The sequence below is a fragment of the Desmodus rotundus genome, chromosome 2, assembly GCF_022682495.2.
Source record: "Desmodus rotundus isolate HL8 chromosome 2, HLdesRot8A.1, whole genome shotgun sequence".
NCBI lineage: Eukaryota > Metazoa > Chordata > Mammalia > Chiroptera > Phyllostomidae > Desmodus > Desmodus rotundus.
Window position 1 is genome coordinate 87269744 of NC_071388.1, and position 19111 is coordinate 87288854.

General features: G+C 38.5%; 1 protein-coding gene across 1 annotated transcript in view; it reads right to left on the reverse strand.

The window, feature by feature from the left end:
- Positions 1 to 19111, reverse strand: part of MORC1 (MORC family CW-type zinc finger 1) — a 156393-nt gene that overhangs the window by 24548 nt on the left and 112734 nt on the right. Inside the window, exons 19-21 of the mRNA XM_071220772.1 lie at positions 17402 to 17506; positions 5025 to 5094; positions 4163 to 4229 (exon numbers count right to left, since the gene is read on the reverse strand). Of these exons, the coding sequence (XP_071076873.1) occupies positions 4163 to 4229; positions 5025 to 5094; positions 17402 to 17506 (242 nt within the window). The remainder of the gene's footprint in view (positions 1 to 4162; positions 4230 to 5024; positions 5095 to 17401; positions 17507 to 19111) is intronic.

A 19111-nucleotide genomic window follows, 5' to 3' on the forward strand; every position in this document is an offset into this window, starting at 1 on the left:
CTCTTTATCTGATCTGTTTGCTTCCATTTAAGTTAGTTCTTCTGGAGAATTCTGTTATTCTTTCATTTGGGGTCTGCTTCTCTTCTTCCCACTACGGCTGCTCTTTGTGTGTGTTTGTATGTATTAGGTAGATGTGCAAAGACTGGGGCAAACCCGTGTCGGATACTGCTGTGACTGGCTCTGGGCAACCTGATTGGAGCTATCAGCAATCCACAGTTTGTGGCTCCTCTGCTGAGCCATTTTATGTAGAGAAAGAACCAAGCGAGCACCAAGGCCAGCTTTTACCAACACTGGGCCTGGTGGAAGGTCAGCTAAAGTCTCAAAGCTCCCAGAGATTGGCCTTTGCCTGCAGGATTTCTGTTAGGCTTAATTACTGCAAGTGCCTCCGGCTGTACTGTTCAGCATCTTGGCTTAAGCTTCACTGGGTGGGTGAGATGGATACCTGTGGGTGGGGCTATTGCTTCCTCAGGTTGATGCCACTTGGCGGTGGGAGGGGGGGGACGGGGTGGGGAGTGTTCTGCTTGAGAAAGATGGATTCTTCAGTATGGGAAATGACTCAGCATGGGGATCCTGGCAGCTGATTCTTCAGCTCTCTCCCCAGAACCACCAACCTCAGACTCTCCTCATATGGCTCTGGTCTACTCTGCCCTCCCTCTGCCAGAGCCCAGGGAGGTAAGTGGAAGCAAGTGAAATTTTGTGCATTGGCCCTTTAAGAGACTCTCTGTTTCTCTAGCTATCTCTCCCTGGTGGTCAGAAACCCCACTGCTTTTCACAGCCAGATGGTATTTGGGTTCCACTCCTGGTTCTGGTGCTCTAGGCGGAGAATCCAGCTTGAGATTTAGTCCCCACACTTCTCAGGGGGAACCCCCTGCCACTGAAATATCCCTCTGGAACTTCAAACACTGCCTGTGTGAGCCCAGCCAGCACTTTCACACCTCCACACTTCCTACCAGTCTCGATGTGGCAAAGTGATTTCTTCTGTAAGTCCTTGGTTTAAGGCTTCTCTCCAGCTGGTGTTCAGTTGGTTATTCAGGATGACTTTTCTATAATTTACTTGTAAATCCAGTTTGGTACTAGGAGGAGATGAGTGTTTCTTCAACCTCCTCCACCACCATCTTGGATCTCCTCAAGAGTGGGCAGGATACAGCTCTCAGAGGCTTGGATTTAGAAAGAAAATATGTGGCCTCTTTCCTTAATAAAGGTTATGTGCAATGGAAGACATGTTCAGACAGACAATTCCACTTGATGGTGAAGCACTGATCACCACTGTATCAGATCATAACACATAACTGTTCAACTTGAATGATGTAATATGATCATTGCAACAGAAGCTCCGTGAATAAGTCAATTACCTGGGAGAGTCAGGGGGACCCCAAAGGAGAGAACACTTAAACTGACAGTTCAACAAAAGTTTACAAATGGGTCTACAAGTTTCAGAGGGTGTTCAAATAAAGGAAGTAGTGTGGAACAAAAATGGAGGTATTCAGAAACTTTGGGAAGCAAAGTTGGCACTAGAGAGAGCGAGCCAGGAGTGAAGGGGACTTGTACAATGCTAAGGAGTTTATAACTCATCTTAACAGTAATGGGGCTGTAAAAGGCTTTTTGTTTTGCCTCTGGCTTTTTTCACTCAGAAATTATCCTGAGATTTATTACTGTTGTGTCTCATCAATACATTCATTTCTTTAAAAAAAAAAAAAGCTTGAGATATTATTTACATGACATAAAATTCACCTGATGTAAGCATAAAATTCAATGGCTTATTTTTTAAATAATCTTTATTGTATTTTTTCCATTACCATTTAGTTCCCTTATACTCCTTCCTGCAGCAATCTCTACACTGTTGTTCATGTCCATAAGCCCCTTGGCCTTTTGCTTGATCTCTCCATCCCTTAATCTCCCCCTCAATCCCTGCTCTCCATTTACGAGTCTGTCATCATTTTCCTTGTCAGTTCATTTTGTTCATTAGATTCCACATATGACTGAAATCGTATGGTATTTGTCTTTTTCTGACTGGTTTATTTCACTTAGCATAATGTTCTCCAGGTTCATCCATGCTGTAGCACAGGGTAAAATTTTCTTCTTTTACACGGCAGAGTAGAAGTCCATTGTGTAAATGTCCCATAGTTGTTTTATCCACTCATCTACTGATGGACACTTGGGCACTTGAAGACTATAAATAATGCTGCAATGAACATAGGGGGTGCTTAAGTTCTTTTGAATTAATGTTTTGAGTTCCTTCAGATACGTTCTCAGAAGTGGGATAGCTGGGTTGAGAGGTAGATCCATTTTTTATTTTTTTGAGGTATCTCCATATTGCTTCCCACAGTGGTTGCAGCAGTGTATATTCCCACCAACAATATAAAAGGGTTCCCCTTTCTCCACATCCTCGTTAGTGCTTGTTGTTTGTTGATTTATTGATGATAGTCATTCTGACAGGTGTGAGATGATATCTTACTGTGGTATTAATTTGCATTTCTGTAATGATTGATGATGTTGAGTATCTTTTCATATGTCTTTTGGCCATCTGAAAAGACATATGTATGTCCTGTTTGCAGAAGTGACTATTCAAGTCCTTTTTCCCTTTTTTAATTGGTTGGGTTTTTGTGGGGGTTTTTTGGTGTTGAGTTTTGTAAGTACTTTAAAAATCTTGGATATTAACACCTTATCAGATGTATCAGCAATATGTTCTCCCATTCTGTGGGATGTCTTTTTATTTTGTTGATGATTTCCTTTGCTGTGCAAAAGCTTTTTAGTTTTATGTAGTCCCATTTGTTTAGTTTTCCTTTTGTTTCCCTTTCCTGAGGAGATATATTAGAAAAAGTATTGCTATGAACAATGTCCGAGATTTAACCTCCTATGTTTTCTCTAGGATTTTTATGGTCTCAGGTCTAACATTTAAGTCTTTAATCCATTTTGAATTTATTCTTGTGTGTGTTTTAAAGTGATCTAGTTTCACTTTTCTGCACGTATATGTCCAATTTTCCCAACACCATTTATTGAATAAACTATTTTTAGCCCATTGTATGTGCTTGCTTCCTCTGTCAAACGTTAACTGACTATGAAGATGTGAGTTTATTTCTAGGTTCTCTATGCTGTTCCATTGATCTATGTGTCTGTTTTTTTATGCCAGTACCATGCTATTTTGATTACTATGCCCTTATAGGATACTTTGATATAAGGTAGTGTGACCCGTCCAACTTTGTTCTTATTTCTCAGGATCCCTGTTGCTATACAGGGCCTTTTGTGGCTCCATATAAACTTTTGAAATATTTGTTCTAGTTCTGTGAAATGCATCATCAGTATCTTGATAGGAATTGTGTTGAATCTATAGAATGCTTTGGGTAATATGACATTTTAATGATGTTAATTCTTCCTATCCATGAAGGGGACTTGTACCATGGTAAGGAGTTTATAATTTATCTTGACAGTGATGGGGCTGTGAAAGGCTTTCAAACAGAAGAGTGAAGTGATGGAATGTGAGTGTTAGAGTGACTACTCTGTCAGCATGTTCAGGAACATAAATGCTCCTGTTGGTTTTTTCCTGCACTTACTTCAATTGCTCCTGTGCAAAAAAGAGCCCAGAATCTGGATTCACAGACACTGCATCTGATTGTCTGAAAAGCAGCTTAGATAGGTTTGTAGTGGAGCAAGGGTTAAGAGTTTGCTTCCTCGAAAACATTCTTTTCATTCCATTAGGCAACCAAAATATGCAGCTGATTTTACTTGAAAGTCATAAAAGTCTCATGTCAAGAAAATTCTAGTATGCAACTATTATTATAATTGCATACATGTGTGACAATTAGATAATGAACCACATAAAAAATCAGTTCATGATTTCGTAGTCATACCTTATATATGTGACATTTTCCATTCTTGGACTACATTACAGCAATGTGAATTACTTGCTTGCTGTGAGTAGAAAGAGAAGCCTGTTCCATTTTATTATTCACAAATCCTCACAAAAGAAAATGAAAAGGTTTGGTGGAAAAGTAAAAAATTTAGAATAGGTTCTTTCTTGTCTCCTTTGTAAAATTTGGTTCTATTCTTAATTGCCTTCACTTGTTGCTATTATTTTCTTTCTTCGTGTATTTAAACACTGATAATTACTTTTCAACACTATAATTTCACCCACTTGGATTTTGTATAATTGCAGTACACTTACCTTTTCCAGTTAGGTAATGAAGAGTTTTTCTTTATTTCTGTAGTGTTGCTGCACAGCTCCTGTTTTTCTTGAAAAGAACATAGACAAAATGAAGACAGTCACCTTTTGATGATCACATAATAAACTGAAAGAAGTATTACTGGTTCATTAACTACTTACATAATTTGGCTTTGTATCCAAACATCCTTTTGTAAAACTGCATCAATACACTCTCAAGGCAATTTATAATAACATTTTATCATCTTTTTAATGATGTTTATTTTCTGCTATTGTTGTACACGGGGTTACTTAATTGGGACTGTTCAGATTCCCTTCTCCCACCAGCCTTTCTGCATACAGTATACTTCTTTATTCTGTTTTGAGTTTAGGTTCAAAAACATCTTAACAGATCCCAATCGAAAATTTGTCTCCAGTAGAGAGTCTAACCTTCAGGCAGGAAGAAACCAAGTCATCTAGTCTGTCATGTCACTCAGAGAACCTCACAGCTGTAGGTTCAGAGAGTGCCATTATAATTTGCAAATAGATTCTAAAATTATAGACCTGATATGAATCCTTAGCACATTATGAAATAGAATTCAATGTGAAGGGTAACATACGTCTACTGTTGGGTCTTTCAGTCAGTGTGGCAGTGTTGGGGGCACTGTTCTCAGGCAGGAGGTATCTCTCTGTGCCTTCAAAACAGGTGGTTGGTGGATCTCTACTCACCCCTCCTCCCACTGCCGTAATGACACATTTAGTATTTTAAAACCCAAACTGGTGCTGCTAGACTTCTGCTCTATGTTCCACAGAAGATATGTCACACAGTCATATTGAAAACAGCTCAAACATTGTAGCTAATATATATAAACTGAACTTTTTTTACCTTTTTTCATAAGAGAATCTTCCTTTTTTTCTTGTTTCAATAAAACATTCTTGTCACCTTGATCTAAAATCTGAAAAACAAGCACTTAATTTAGAGCTGTACAAAAACACTGGCCATATTATAGGTTAAAAATGACCTTGAACATCAATGTCCATACCAGAGGATGGCCCACAGCATTGCCAGGAATACAGGGTTACATGCATGCTAGGAAGGGAGGCAATCAGACTATTATAGAAAATTAAATTGGCATGCATCACAGGGATGATCGCATTCCAACTGTCATATTTACTTCTATCATTTCTTTAAAGGGATGTTCACATTCCACCAATCTTTGTACAGATATTTTCAAAAATCCGTATCTCACATAGGTGTAACCATGACTCTAACAAATGAGCCAAGTATTTGATTCACCAGGACCAACAAAGGAGTCTCTCTGCTGTTTGGAAGAGACGTATCACACCTCTGGTTGCTACAGAGCAGACACAGGGCATGAACTCAACAGCAGTGCAATGAAAACATTGAGGAGGTTGGAGCCTGGGGTGTGAGGCCCCAAAGCATAACGGGGAAAAGTGTGGGGATAGGGATAGGGATGGGGAGCATACCTGGAATGTTGAGGGAAGGGACACATTGTCTTTTGACAGAATCACAGTAAATCTGTCTAAAAGGGGTTACAGAGCCTTAATGTGTTGAGTGCAGAACCAGAAGTGTTTGTTGTTGACACCTGAAAGCGAGGGCGGTGTGTGTGTATGTGTGTGTGTCTGGGTGATGTTGGAAGTGGGGGCCAGAAGGGGTTGGGAGAGTTTGGCAGCCAGGTCATCACTTTGGGAATCCTATAAGATCCATTCCACAAGGCTCATACAAAACCAACTTACATTTTGGGAACATATTTCTTTAGGTGAGAGTGTTATGTTAGTTTATGTCCTTCAGGAAAATAGACCCAGAATGCTCTCCATATTACGTATTTTGTAAATCTGGGAGAAGGTGGGGAATGGGCCGTAGAAAAGGAAAATGGCAGAGGTAGAGGTAAGGCAAAGCTCCTGTCTGCTCCTCGATCTGAAGAACATACACCACGACAGCTGTGCTCCCCATTTCCGTTACCTGGTGGAAGGTGTGGAGCTGTCACTTTCTGGAGCTTGCCTACTGTGTATGTATTTACCTTTCATGCCTTCCCCACCATGCCAAACACAACATGGGACAAATGGGCTACCAGGCTGCCTCTTCTCCTCCCTCGGGAAACACAGCCGTATATTTTACACGGCATTCTGGAAACTGCTCTGCCAGAGAGCAGGTGAAGTGGGCACACCTGTGGCCTAACAACAAAAGAACCGTGAGGCTGGCCGACGTCGCCATTTTCTATTTTACCCAAATCGTGGGAAAGAAAAGTCTTGTGAGCTAAGGAAAATGAATAAAACTGTTTCTAAGCTACTTTTGTCTATAACAGAATATTTTTGTACTTATGCTTTAAATGAATTCGTGCTCTAGAAAGAAAAAGTGCACATATTTTTAAAAGTTTATTTTGCAAAATGATGTTAAAAGATATGCCTTATTTATTTCTGGTATATCATAAAATTAAGTTCTCTTATGATGTGTTGATATATAAGGGAAATCTACATACTTTGTTAAGAGTTTCTAGCTTTGAACTAAATATTTTTTGACCAGTTTATAAACAGCATGGGCTATTTCCCGCAACAGTTAGCAGCAAACGCAAGATAAACTGACAAAAGGAACTGTATAAATGCCTTAAGTTAAAACCACTCTGTTATCATCCACGATGATCCTGCTCAGGATGTTCATTTTCTCTGGTGGAATCTTTCTTATGATGAAAAACAGACAAGATCCAAGTAACCAAGATCAATAAAAATGACAGCACTCCCAGCAGGGAATGTCCCTTGGTGGTGCTATTAACACAGTTTCATAAAATTACTTTTGCATTTTATTGTTTAGTTCTCTGCTCTGAGCTCTGCCTCTTGAAGGCTGTTTTGATGAGGATCAGATATATCCCTTCACCCCCAAAATGTTGCTCACACAAAGCTTTGCCATCTCTATTGTAAGAGCAATTTCCTTCTTTTCTCTTCCTTCCCAGTATTTTCTTTATTCTTTGGCATAGAAATGTTTACAGACTTTCAATAAATAATTCACAGCCTACAGTTTTCCTTTTAAATAACACCATGTAAATATCAGTTCCTAGGATGCTCCCTTCTATTACAATGTACTTACAGCTTTGAAGGTCTGAAGTTTTTCAAACTGAGACAAGAATATAAGCAGTTAGTTATCTTTTCAATGACACTATTTGTGTATATTGCTACTATTATGAAGCTCTTTCACACATATTACTCCATTTCATTATAAAAATGCTCTCCAGTCACTTAAGCTTAACTCCATTTCATACTCTGCAGTTTAGGGATATGCTTTTTCTAAGATTTTTACCTCCCACATAGTAAATGAGATTATAGTTAAGTCTTAACATGGGGTTTTCAATACCTTAATTAAAATTAGGTTAACAATGAGCAGAGAGGGATTTGTCAGTTCCCCAAGAGATGAAATGGATTGGCATTATATCACAAACTCAGTTTTGGGAAGTATCTATTTAAGAGGATAAATACATCATAAATAAGTTAGAGAAAGGAAAAAGAACATACACAGTCAGCTGAGTAACCCTTAGCTGATTCAACTGTTGTTAAGAAAACTTAAAAACGTGATTGATACCACTTTATCTGGTTTCTTTCATTTCTTTGTCCCTCAACTTCTACCCCAAGCATTTATTACCATCAAAGACCCATAGAGTCTACCAGACAAGTAAATGCCTTCCTGTGGATCTCTATGACCCTGTTTTCACTCTTCCACAGTTAACATTACATTCTAGGCTCCTCCTTCCATTCATTAATTTATTCAATAAAATTGATCCCCAGTGCAGGTCAGACACTGTTACGGGGAAGAGACAAAGTCCTGCCTTTTTGGAGCTTATTTTCTATTGAGGGGAAAATAAAAGATATGAAATCAATAAAAAAATATAGTTATGTAATATAATATCAGGTAATGTAAATTCTTTGAAAAAAATAACACAGGTAAAAGAAAGCTATACCATTACTGAGCACAGGTGCCTCTCTGGGCTTCACTGTTCTCATTCCACACCCTCCATTTCTCCTCTCCACCCACTTTTCCACAAGCATCCAGGCACCTCCCTCTCTCAAGGTCTTTGACATATTTGCTGTTGATTTGTTTGAGCCCCTAATTTTTTTCTAGCCTTTCCTCAAACATCCCACGTCAGGCCTTTCTTGTCCCCTCTATACCAAATTGAACCTCACCCTCACCACACCCAATACTGAACTTCCTATCTGCTTCCTCTGCTTTATTTTGCTCCTTAGTACTTTCCATTACCTACCATGCAACAGATTGTACTTATTTATCTTGTCTATTGTCTCATTCTCCCACTACAATAGAAGAACCATGAAGAAGGGAGTTTTGTCTATTTTTTTCATGCTGCATTCCTACTGTATAGGACAGTAACTGACACTTAATATACTCATAGAATAATAATAATAAAGTAGATTTTACTCTTTCCAGTACTGCTCCATTATCACATTTTCATAACACAAAGAATCAATTCTTTAGACAAAATGTCCATGATTAAATATTCTTTCTCAAAACTTTCCTAAAGCTTCTGACTGCTTACTTCCCCAAGGACAAACTCTTTGTTTGGCTTTCATCTGGCTTTCAAAGCTCTTCTCAATGTGATTCTAAGTTGTCTAGACATAACCGCCTCCCCACCCCACCCCCACCCCCCCCACACACAGGGACACTCTATGGTTCTCCCTTTTCTTCCACAAGCAATTTCACTCTCTCAGTTTTCATTCTTTACTCCCATCTACTGGCCCACCCAATAGAGGCTGAATTTGCTCTTAGAATTACAGAAGGGGGTTTTACAAATATTTCTAATAACACAAAAATATTTATTTTCAACTTGTAACAAATCATCCCACTCATAACAACCTTGAGAGTAGGTAATATTATTCTCATTTTATAGATAAGAAAATGGGAGATTGTACAGCATAGGGAATAGAGTCAATAATACTGTAATAACTATGTATAGGGCCAGGTGGGTACTGGAAATACCAGGAGGGCCACTTTGCAAAGCATATGATTGTCAACCCCAATGCTGTACACTTGAAACGAATATAAAATAATATTGATGTAAGCTGTAATTAGAGAATAAAAATTTCTGTAATTCAACCTCATTAAAGACTTAAATATAAAAGGCAAAATCAAGAAACTATATATAAAAAAAGAAAACAGAAGATCAAAAGTTGATACCACTGACAAGTGGCATGCAGATCTGAACTTGAACCTGGACTGGTCTATCAGGGTGTGGAATTTGTCTCCTTTCCCTAACATACTGCTATCTCGTGTTTTTGTAAAATTGTCTTCCAATTTGCCTTCTCTTTAAGGAGAAGGTCTTATATTTTATTTTCTTTTTTGGTGTCCCTTAAAATTTCTAACATAGTATTGTTGACTAAATTTGTCTTAATTAGTGCATGATTGCTGGTAGTTCACACACTGGCACTTGAAGATTTAAATTCATTTTAAGTCCTCATGAGATTTTCCTTTAGGTCAGGGATTGTATTACATATTGCTTTTGTCTATCTGTGAGTCTGTTGGCAAGTTAATGAACGATGCTATGGAGGGTGAGGACAGACAATTTTTCCTCCAAAGCTCCTTGGGCAACTTCGGTTTGTATCTTGTAACGAGGCTGGCTCTGCTTATGAAATTTCTGATACTGTGGGCAACAACCACAGCGGCATACAGGTTCACATGGAGAAAATGGTAACATCACTAACCAGGAAAACTGCCTGACAATTGGCCTGCTTTTAAAATTAAGGCAACTTCAATCATCTGAAATCATGTTATTGCAATACCAGTGCAGTTTCCCATTAAAAATCTGTTAGAGGAATCAGAAGAATTGTGTGTACTTGGGGTGAATATAGCCAGTTGAGGCATTAGATAAGCAGGTTTTTTGCTTTTCTTCTTTTTTACCTTCTTTTAGGTTACTGTACCATTTTGTTACTTTCATTGTCATACAGTATTAATGCCAAAACAGAATTACTTGGAATTATTGTTTTTGGTTGTTGTTGTTGTTATGTTTGTTTGGCCACCACAGAGCATACACCTAGATGCTGACAACTCATCATCTCTTCCATACGTTCCTCAGCTTTTATAAAATACTACAGAGGCCCTATCAGTGGACCCAGGGGCCTGGAGTGGGTTGATGCTTTTCTTGAGCCAGAATCAGCCCCTTTTGAAATATGCCTGAAGAGCTAACCAGGTGTAGTTGGTAAAGGACTTGCCTCAGTTCTGTGACAGGAAGATGGTTCTGTCTACTCATTCTTTTATTCATGTATCTTTCTTGAACCCCAGAAAGTGCCACACTTCGGATTAGACACTGGAGGTTACATCTTTCATAGGAAATAGTAGAGGATCCATCGCTAAACTCCAAAAATATATCTGTCAGTTGTAATCTGGCCACGAAAGTTTTAAAAATGTCTTCAGATTGAGAAAATAAAATAAATTCATCTGCCAGTCTGTTCTCAAGAACAAGTGCAAGCCAAAAAAGACCTGAATGACCACAGATGAAATAAGGTCTATAGTAACTGTGACCAAATATTCACTGTGCTTCCTGATTATTAAACAGGCAAGTCTAACCTAACCTTAAATAACAACACCGTAGGTATCGTTCACTGTTTCGACAATCTTAGTCTGCCACTGACATTGAGAGCAGTAACTGAAAGTAGATTACAATTATTATAAAATATGAAAAAACAACAAATACCAGCATTTAGGAAAAAAGTAAGTGTTGCTTCATAGTAGAGCTAGGTAATTTGAATAATTTTAATTTGGTGTATGTGGTTCACCAAGATGAATAAAAGCATACATGTGTATAACAACCAGTGGTACTTTTATCACTCTGATTTGAGCCTCAGCAAATTATTCCTGCCCAACTTCTCTAACTTACCATTGGCACTGTTAATTTTCCTGCTGTTCCTGAATTTTCAAGTTTTCTTCAAATTAATCATTTGCTTTCTTAACCATCTGTTGTGGTCTGGCAACCTAATTTTGCCAGTCACCTCTCAGAGCACATCCCCTAGGATGTCTTGTCTGTAGAGTCGGTTCTTACATCTCATCTGAAGACCTACCTTGAGACTGCTTGTCTTTTGTTAGGATGCTTAGTGGTCCAGTCTCATCGTTTCATTTTTTATTTTTCCTGCTTCTCTTAAGCATGGAACAGTGACAGCTGATCAGAATGCATCACCACGAGGGGCACTGGGGTAACACGGAGCTCATGTGCCAAATTTTGCCTGGAGTAAAGCTGAGCAGCCAATTTATCACATGGCAGTGCGCCAGAGTTTTTCATTGAATTCAGACAAATCCTTAATTACAACAGTACCACAGGGCACTGCTCCAGTAAAACAGAACTGTAGCAACCTCTCCTCGGAGACTAATTCCCCTGACAAAGGCTGGTGAATCTGTAAGAGGTGCTAGAAAGAAATTCTATTTCCCTCCCATCGGGGGCTAACTGAGACAAGTTTGAACTTTACATGTGGGTTTAGCAATGCCTGAGACAGAAATAGTTCAGACTATGCAGTATTTGTTAAAAGAGAGAACAGGATATGTGTTTGAGTATGGAAAATGAGAAATAATAGGATTTTCTAGAGACCAGGGGGGTGTATGGTAAGGTTATGACCACAAAGATATTACTAGAATTATTATCTTGGGCAAGGAGAAGACTCTCCTTGCCAAGTGTCATCCCGAGGTGATGGTCCTAATGACTATTCTGTGACCTAGGTTAACTGGAAAGAGAAAAGCCAGGCCCTGGGCAGAAAAGAACTTACTGTATCGGTCACATTTAGGTGGGTAAGTGGAGAATGAGCTAAAAGGAAGTTAACAATCTGAGCAAGGAGTACAATGGATTGATTTTCTTAAATAAATTCAGGAATCTTGGCTGGAGAATGCTCATATAAAGCTTTGAAAAACTGTCTAAGCCAAAATGTCGAATGTTAATCGATGTAGTATATGTCTATACCTTGAAATCCTCACACCTGGGTAAAGTGTATTCCAACCTACATGTGTGGAATGGGCTGGGTGAATCAATGGAGGAGACAGGATATGGAAATGGACAATAAAGAGAAAAGTCATGAGAAAAAGTGACTGAGAAAGTGGGAACAGCTGAGGTTCAAGGTGACCACTGCTGGCAGGGTGACCCTTTTCCTCATCTGTAAACTGGGATGAAAAGAGAACTTACTCCTCAGGTTATTAAAAACATTAGATGAGATAATGCATGAGAAATACAGTAACTGAGTTTCATCATAGCTACATAAAAAAGGAAAAGCTAACTCTACTAAAAGTCCCGTGCATGTGCACACACGGTAGAATTTCAGAAAATACAGTTTTACAGGGTCAGAGGCAATAAATCCGGATCGCTCTAGTTACCCTGAAATGGTGGAGAGACTGCAGCTGTGTTAACAAGGTTGTGAAAAATAACGAAAGAAGTTTTCTGCCATGCAGACTAGCCCCACACACATCGTCTCAAAGGTCGACTGGGAGGCTGCCTACGGCATTTTGATGAGGATTAAGATGTCCTTTAAAATCCCCATTATTTTCATGACAGATTTTAAAATTTTTTATTGAATTCACTGATGTGACAGTGGTTAATAAGATTATATAGGTTTCAGGGGTACAAATCTATAACACAGCATCTGTGTATTGTATTCACCACTCCAAGCCAAGTCTCCTTCCATCACCATTTCTCCCATTTACCCTCCTCTATCTCCTCCCAACCCCCTTTCCCTTGGATAAACACTGTGCTATTGCCTGTATCTATGAGGTTTTCTTTTGTTTTTCTTTTTCTTTGCTTAATCCTTTCACCTTTTTCTCCCAGCTCCCCAACCCTCTTCTACTCTGACAGCTGCCAATTTGTTCTCTGTACCTATGAGTCTATATCTATTTTGTTTGTTTGTTTATATTGTTCATTAGATTCCACATGTAAGTGAAATCATTTGGTATTTGTTTTTCTCTGATTGGTTTATTTCATTTAGTGTAATATACCCCAGGTCCATCCATGCTATCGCAAAAGGTAAGGTTTCCTTCTTTCTTATGGTTGAATAGTATCCCATTGTGTACAGGTACCATAGCTTTTTTATTCACTCATCTACTGATGGATGATTGGGCTGCTTCTAAATCTTGGCAATTGTAAATAACGCTGCAATGATCACAGGGATGCATATATTATTTCAGATTAGTGTTTTGGGTTTCTTTGGATAAATTCCAAGAAGTGAAATTGTTGAGTCATAAGGCAGTTCCATTTTTAGTTTTTTGAGGAAACTCCATACTGTTTTCCACGGTAGCTGTACCAATCTGCATTCCCAACAATACACAGGGTTCCCCTTTCTCCACATCCTCACCAACACTTACTGTTTGTTGATTTATTGATGATAGCCATTCTGACATGTGTGAGATGATACTGCATTGTGGTTTTAATTTATATCAGGGATGTCAAACTCATTTTCACTGGGGGCCACATCAGCCTTGCATTTGCCTTAAAAGGGCCAAAATAATTTTAGGACTGTATAAGTGTAACTACTCCTTAACTGTTGAGGGGTTGAAATTACTTTCAGCCCTTTGAAGGGCAACCATGAGGCTAATGTGGCCCCCAATGAAAATGAGTTTGGAACCCCTGATTTATATATCTCTGATGATTACTGACACTGAGCATCTTTTCATATATCTATTTTCCATCTGTATGTCCTCTTTGAGTAAGTGTCTATTTAGATCCTTTGCTCATTTTTTAATTGGATTGTTTGGAGTGTTTGGTGTTGAGTTTTATTAAGTTCTTTATAAATTTTGGATATTAACCCCTTATCAGATGTATCATTGGCAAGTGTGTTCTCACTTTCAGTGGTTGTCATAACAGTTTTTTTAACCTCAGGAAAATGGCTGAAGTTTTAATTGTATCCCAGTTAGAGGCCTCCAAAGCTCCAAATCACATGCAAGGTCTGAGCAAGAACACGCAGTACATGGAGTTTGAAAATGAATGACCTGTGCTGGCTAAGCAATCATAAAGTAATATCAAAAAGGAAAAAATGCCACGGAAGTGACACCAACAAAGTACATGAGCAGAAGCAACTGGAGGTAAGGAAAGTAAAGCCCAACACCAGTGAATGATTTGGAACATGCTGAGTGTGATACAAGGAATAGAGCAAAGAGACAAACATTAAAAATGACTAGAAAGTGAGGGTTATCCTACTGGGAAAAGAAAAAACAAAAACAAGTTTGTTCTTTTTTTTTTACAAATAGCTTCAATAGGCTGTAGGCCTTGGAAAAAAAGGAACAAGAAGAACATTCAATCAAGAATTAAGGGGAGCAGGAGGAGGAAGATGTTATGAAAACAGATGAAACTGTTGTAACCCTGAGTCACAGCAGAAGTGATTGTGGAGAATGAACGGCAACATGGCTGAAATGATCAGCAATGGTCAGATGCAACATAAATCTGAAAAGTAATGAACATTCTTATCATCTCACTTGAAATTGCACAACTGTCAGTCAGAGAGCCAGAGCAGAGTATGTCTGAATCTTGGGAAGAAAGGGATATAACATGCCCTAATATGGAAAAAATCCTTCCAAAAGGCACACTGACAGACATTACTAACACAGCAGAAAAAGAACTTGCTGATCAGAACAGAGTTGCTCTCCGTACAAGGTGAAAAAAATACACTCAGAAGAGCACAGGTCGGCACAGCGTGAGGGAGCTGGGCCCGCTCAGTGTCATGGTTGCACTGGTACTACCACCCCATCATCTCTTTGGGGAGACGACACAGCAGGCTGTTTTGCTGGAAGCCTGTTGAATATTCAGGCATCTAGCTCACCAGCAACTGTCAGATTGCAATCGGCTAGCCCATGCAGATTCGCGTAAAGGGAAGAATGCTCACAACGTCCCACTGGACTGAGGCTGTATTCATCTTTAAACGACTAAACTGCCATTATGGTCTCATACAACAGTCTCATGAGTTCGGATAATGGGTAATCACCCTGCGAGATGAACTTTCTTTGGTGTGCTGAACACGTATTTTTGAGCCAGTTACACCTGAGAGTCAGACCCTGGGTCCCGAAAAATTACCAAAATAATAAAAACCACCTGTTGGGGGGGTGGGGAGCAGGAAGTGTCCTGTGTGGTAGCTGATTGTTCTTCCTTGACAGCCTCTAGTGACAGCCTCTTGTAGTACTGTCAGCCCTGCACGCCTTCCTTGTTTAAATGTGACACTTCCAGGGTCGGAATTAAAGTACATGCCCCCTCCACACACACACACACACACACTCACACACTCACAGGCACTACAGTTAGAAGGTAACTGGGAAGGAACCCAGGGGGTAAGAAGCATCATTTTTAATTTCTGAGTTTAAGAAAATACAGATAAACACTCAGAATTGTTTCCTACTGGAAATTACTGCAACTATAGACAAACGAAGGAGTTAATATGCAACTCTGGATAACCCCTATTTATCCAAATTAATTACACACCATTTGAGTTTCAAAATGGAGTTCCCACTAGAATCACAGGGACACAAATAAATGATACCATACATACACACAAGTAACTTATGAACTTGAGAAACGTTACATAAAAAGACAACAATTTTAATGTAGACGTCATACCTACTGTATGAAAAGCACTAGCTAAAAGCTTGAGGCACACCTTGGAAAGGTGGCAACGCAACGGCTATGTAAAACACACCAGGACTTCTAAGGCTCTGAACGCAGGTGGTGACTGGCATTATTCACAGGTACAGACAGAACACATTTTGCTTCAAAGAGGTAAATAAAGGTGGTGCTATTTACAATAGTGGTTGCAATATTCTCTTTCTTTTTGGCCTCTGATTAAATTTTTATCCTTTTCCTTTTGAACATACTTTGGTGTTCCTTTTCTTCACATCCTTGATTTAGTTGTGCCTTATTGTCAGTAAGGAGGTATTTTCCAGTTCCCTGTCATAAGTCAGTCCTAGTTCTTTTCAATGTCCTTCGGATGGCTTCATAAGACAATTATAACTTATGGAGAAGTGATAATGAATGAGGCCTGGGAGTGATAGGGGCAAGGAAGATGCAAATGAAACAAGACTGGCCATGAGTTCATCATTGCTAGAGATGAAAAACAGGCATATAGGAGTTGATTGTACTATGTTTGCAATTTCCCATAATAAGACATTTTTAAAATAAAAACAACTATTCTTATACCATTTACTTTATGACAGTGATTTTCTGCTGAAGGGCACAGAATTGGGCTAAAGTCTTAAGACTTCATTGGCTCATTCGTAATTGAAATCTAATCTACAATTCCAAATAGCATTCCTAGGTACCTTACCCAAACACATGTACAATAAGCCAGATCCTTTTCTAAACACTCTCATTATATTATCCTGTCAAACACAGCAACCATCTAGGTGACTATAGTTATTCTTATTAAATGTTTAGCTGTAAGCTTCTTGGAAGTATAGGTAATAGTGAACTAATAGTAAGTAATAAAATTCATGTTCTGATAAAAACATACCAAATAGATTTTTCCTGATACTAAATTCTATTGTCTACATGAACTTTTATTATAATACACAGGACATGGTATAACATAATGGACAATGTCTTTAACATAACTTCACAGATGAAGTGTTTCTCATGTGGTCAGCCCTTGAGTCAATGCTTCCTGAACACCAAGGGCTTTCACACTTAGTTCAGTGAGGCAAAGCAACTCTTCCGGGGTTGATGGTTCAACAGTCCAGAGAGGTAGAGCTTTTTGATATCAACTATCAAGTAAGAGTCAGGGATACTAAATCAAGGGAAACGAATGGAAAGTATGTCCATATTTTTCAAATAGACTCTCTTTGAAAGGCTTTTTGAGAGTGGCCTAATTTACGGCAATTTTGAATTTCACTTTCTGGTGAGAACTCATATTACAAATTACAGAAAAGTTCATATGATTTGGATTTGAGCATGCAGGTTTTGGGATGACCTTATAGTTTGTATACACACACACACACACACACACATATATTTTATATGTGTTTACATAATGTTAAAGCTTTCACACCCTGATAACTATAATGAAAAGCATCATGAGCTAGCAGTCAGGAGGTACAAGCCAGTTTTAGTTTTACTAGTTTGTATAGCCTTGGGCAAGTAACTAATTTTCTGAGTCTTGTTTCTTCAACTAAAAACTAGATCATTCCATTAAATGTTTCACTTACTTTGAGACACTAATGTAAAATGCTTCTCAGATTCCTCTAATCTTTGAATATGAGTAAATCTCAAGGTGTCGTTTAGTCAGTAAAGTTTATCTCACCAGGACTATATCCGGATCTCTGTTGCTGGTTTCAGCTCCAATCAAAACCTTACATTCCTGCACCAGATTCTGATTCTGCTTCCATTTCATTTCCCAAGAAGAGGCCTATAGTGAGGTATTAGCAAAAATATACAAGGATTAGTAGCAATCAATGGGATACATTAAACTATCTTCATTCACCCTCTATTAATTTCTCTACAGAAGCAGATTTCTGTAAGATAAACAGAGGAAATTCAATTTCTGATCTTTGTGCTCAAGAAGTATGACTTAGATAAGCATATGTAAGGGTTGAATAATAACAGACAATTAAAAAAGAATATCATAAGACAAATTAAGTATGAAATGAATGGTGTAGACTGTGGTGCTCAACTGTGAACCAAAGGGCTTATCTTATTTTGCAAAGGATCTGCCTGAATTACTGCCCATATCCGGAATAGATAATGTCTCATACGGATATACACATTGTTCTTAATATTTATGTAGGTGTTGCTGGGGGGAATAAGAAGTGCATTCATTTCAAAATTTCTATGATGGCTTTCTCTTACTATGTAGTTCTTAACCAATGGATACTAGACATGCCTCGTAGTATGTGAGATATCTACAGCCATTCTTCTAATAAGATGTCCTCATACTTGAATGGTGAGAAACTGTTAGAATGGAAAATTTATGATTCAAGGAAGGGTCTCTTTTTTAAAAAAATATTTTATTTCTTTATTTTTAGACAGAGAGAGAGAGAGGGAGAAAGAGTGGGAGAGAAATATTAATGTGTTGTTGCCTATCATGTGCACCCAACTGGGGACCTGGCCCACAACCCAGGCATGTGCCCTGACTGGGAATCAAACTGGTGACCCTTTGGTTCACAGGCTGGCACTCAATCCACTGAGCCACACCAGCCAGGGCAGGGTTTAGGATGGTTTGAGGGAGACTCTTAGCTTCTTGAGGGCAATAATTGTATCAATCTCTGAGTCTTCAGTACCTGGCCAAGTGTAAATGCTTAATTATTTTGTTTGTTCAGTAGAATGAATTAACAAAGAACACTGGGGGAAAATAAAAAAGAATAAAAAGTTGCAAATGTAGAAAATAATAAGTGTATTATTTTTAGTGGGAGCCCTGTTTTCAGGTAATGGAAGTAAAGTTGTTTAGGCAAAAAAAAAAAAGTGGAATCTTCTGAGAAACACAGGATGTGATAAAAACAATTCTCTAGGAAGAACGGGTAATTCATTAATTACCTGTATTAACAAAGCTGAACTGTGGTGCAAATGAGCTAAATCGTTTGCTAATTCCAGAGCCATTTTTATCAAGCTTTTGGAACACATGATAAGATTTACTCAGAGCACATCTGCCTTCCTAATTCCATCTACTTAGGCTAATATTAAAATTAATTACACTTCCTGCACCTCCTCCGATAGTGGTAATGTTTAGTGTTGTGTTTGCTAGACAGAATATTAAGAGTTTACTGCAAATAACGCTCAAGTAATTGGAAGTTGTTTCAATTGCAGTTTAAAACCTGATTAAATTCATTTTTCAACAGCTTATAAAAATTACACAGTCTCCAGATCTATCCACTTCACTTTTTAGTTTTTTTTAAGTATAGAATATCTTCTGAAGTGAAATTATCTTACCTTTCAAGGAGCTGACGTATAGCCAGTCTCCCTTTCTTCACCCTCCACTTGCTAATCAATTCATTCTAATCTCCTGCCCTCTTCATTC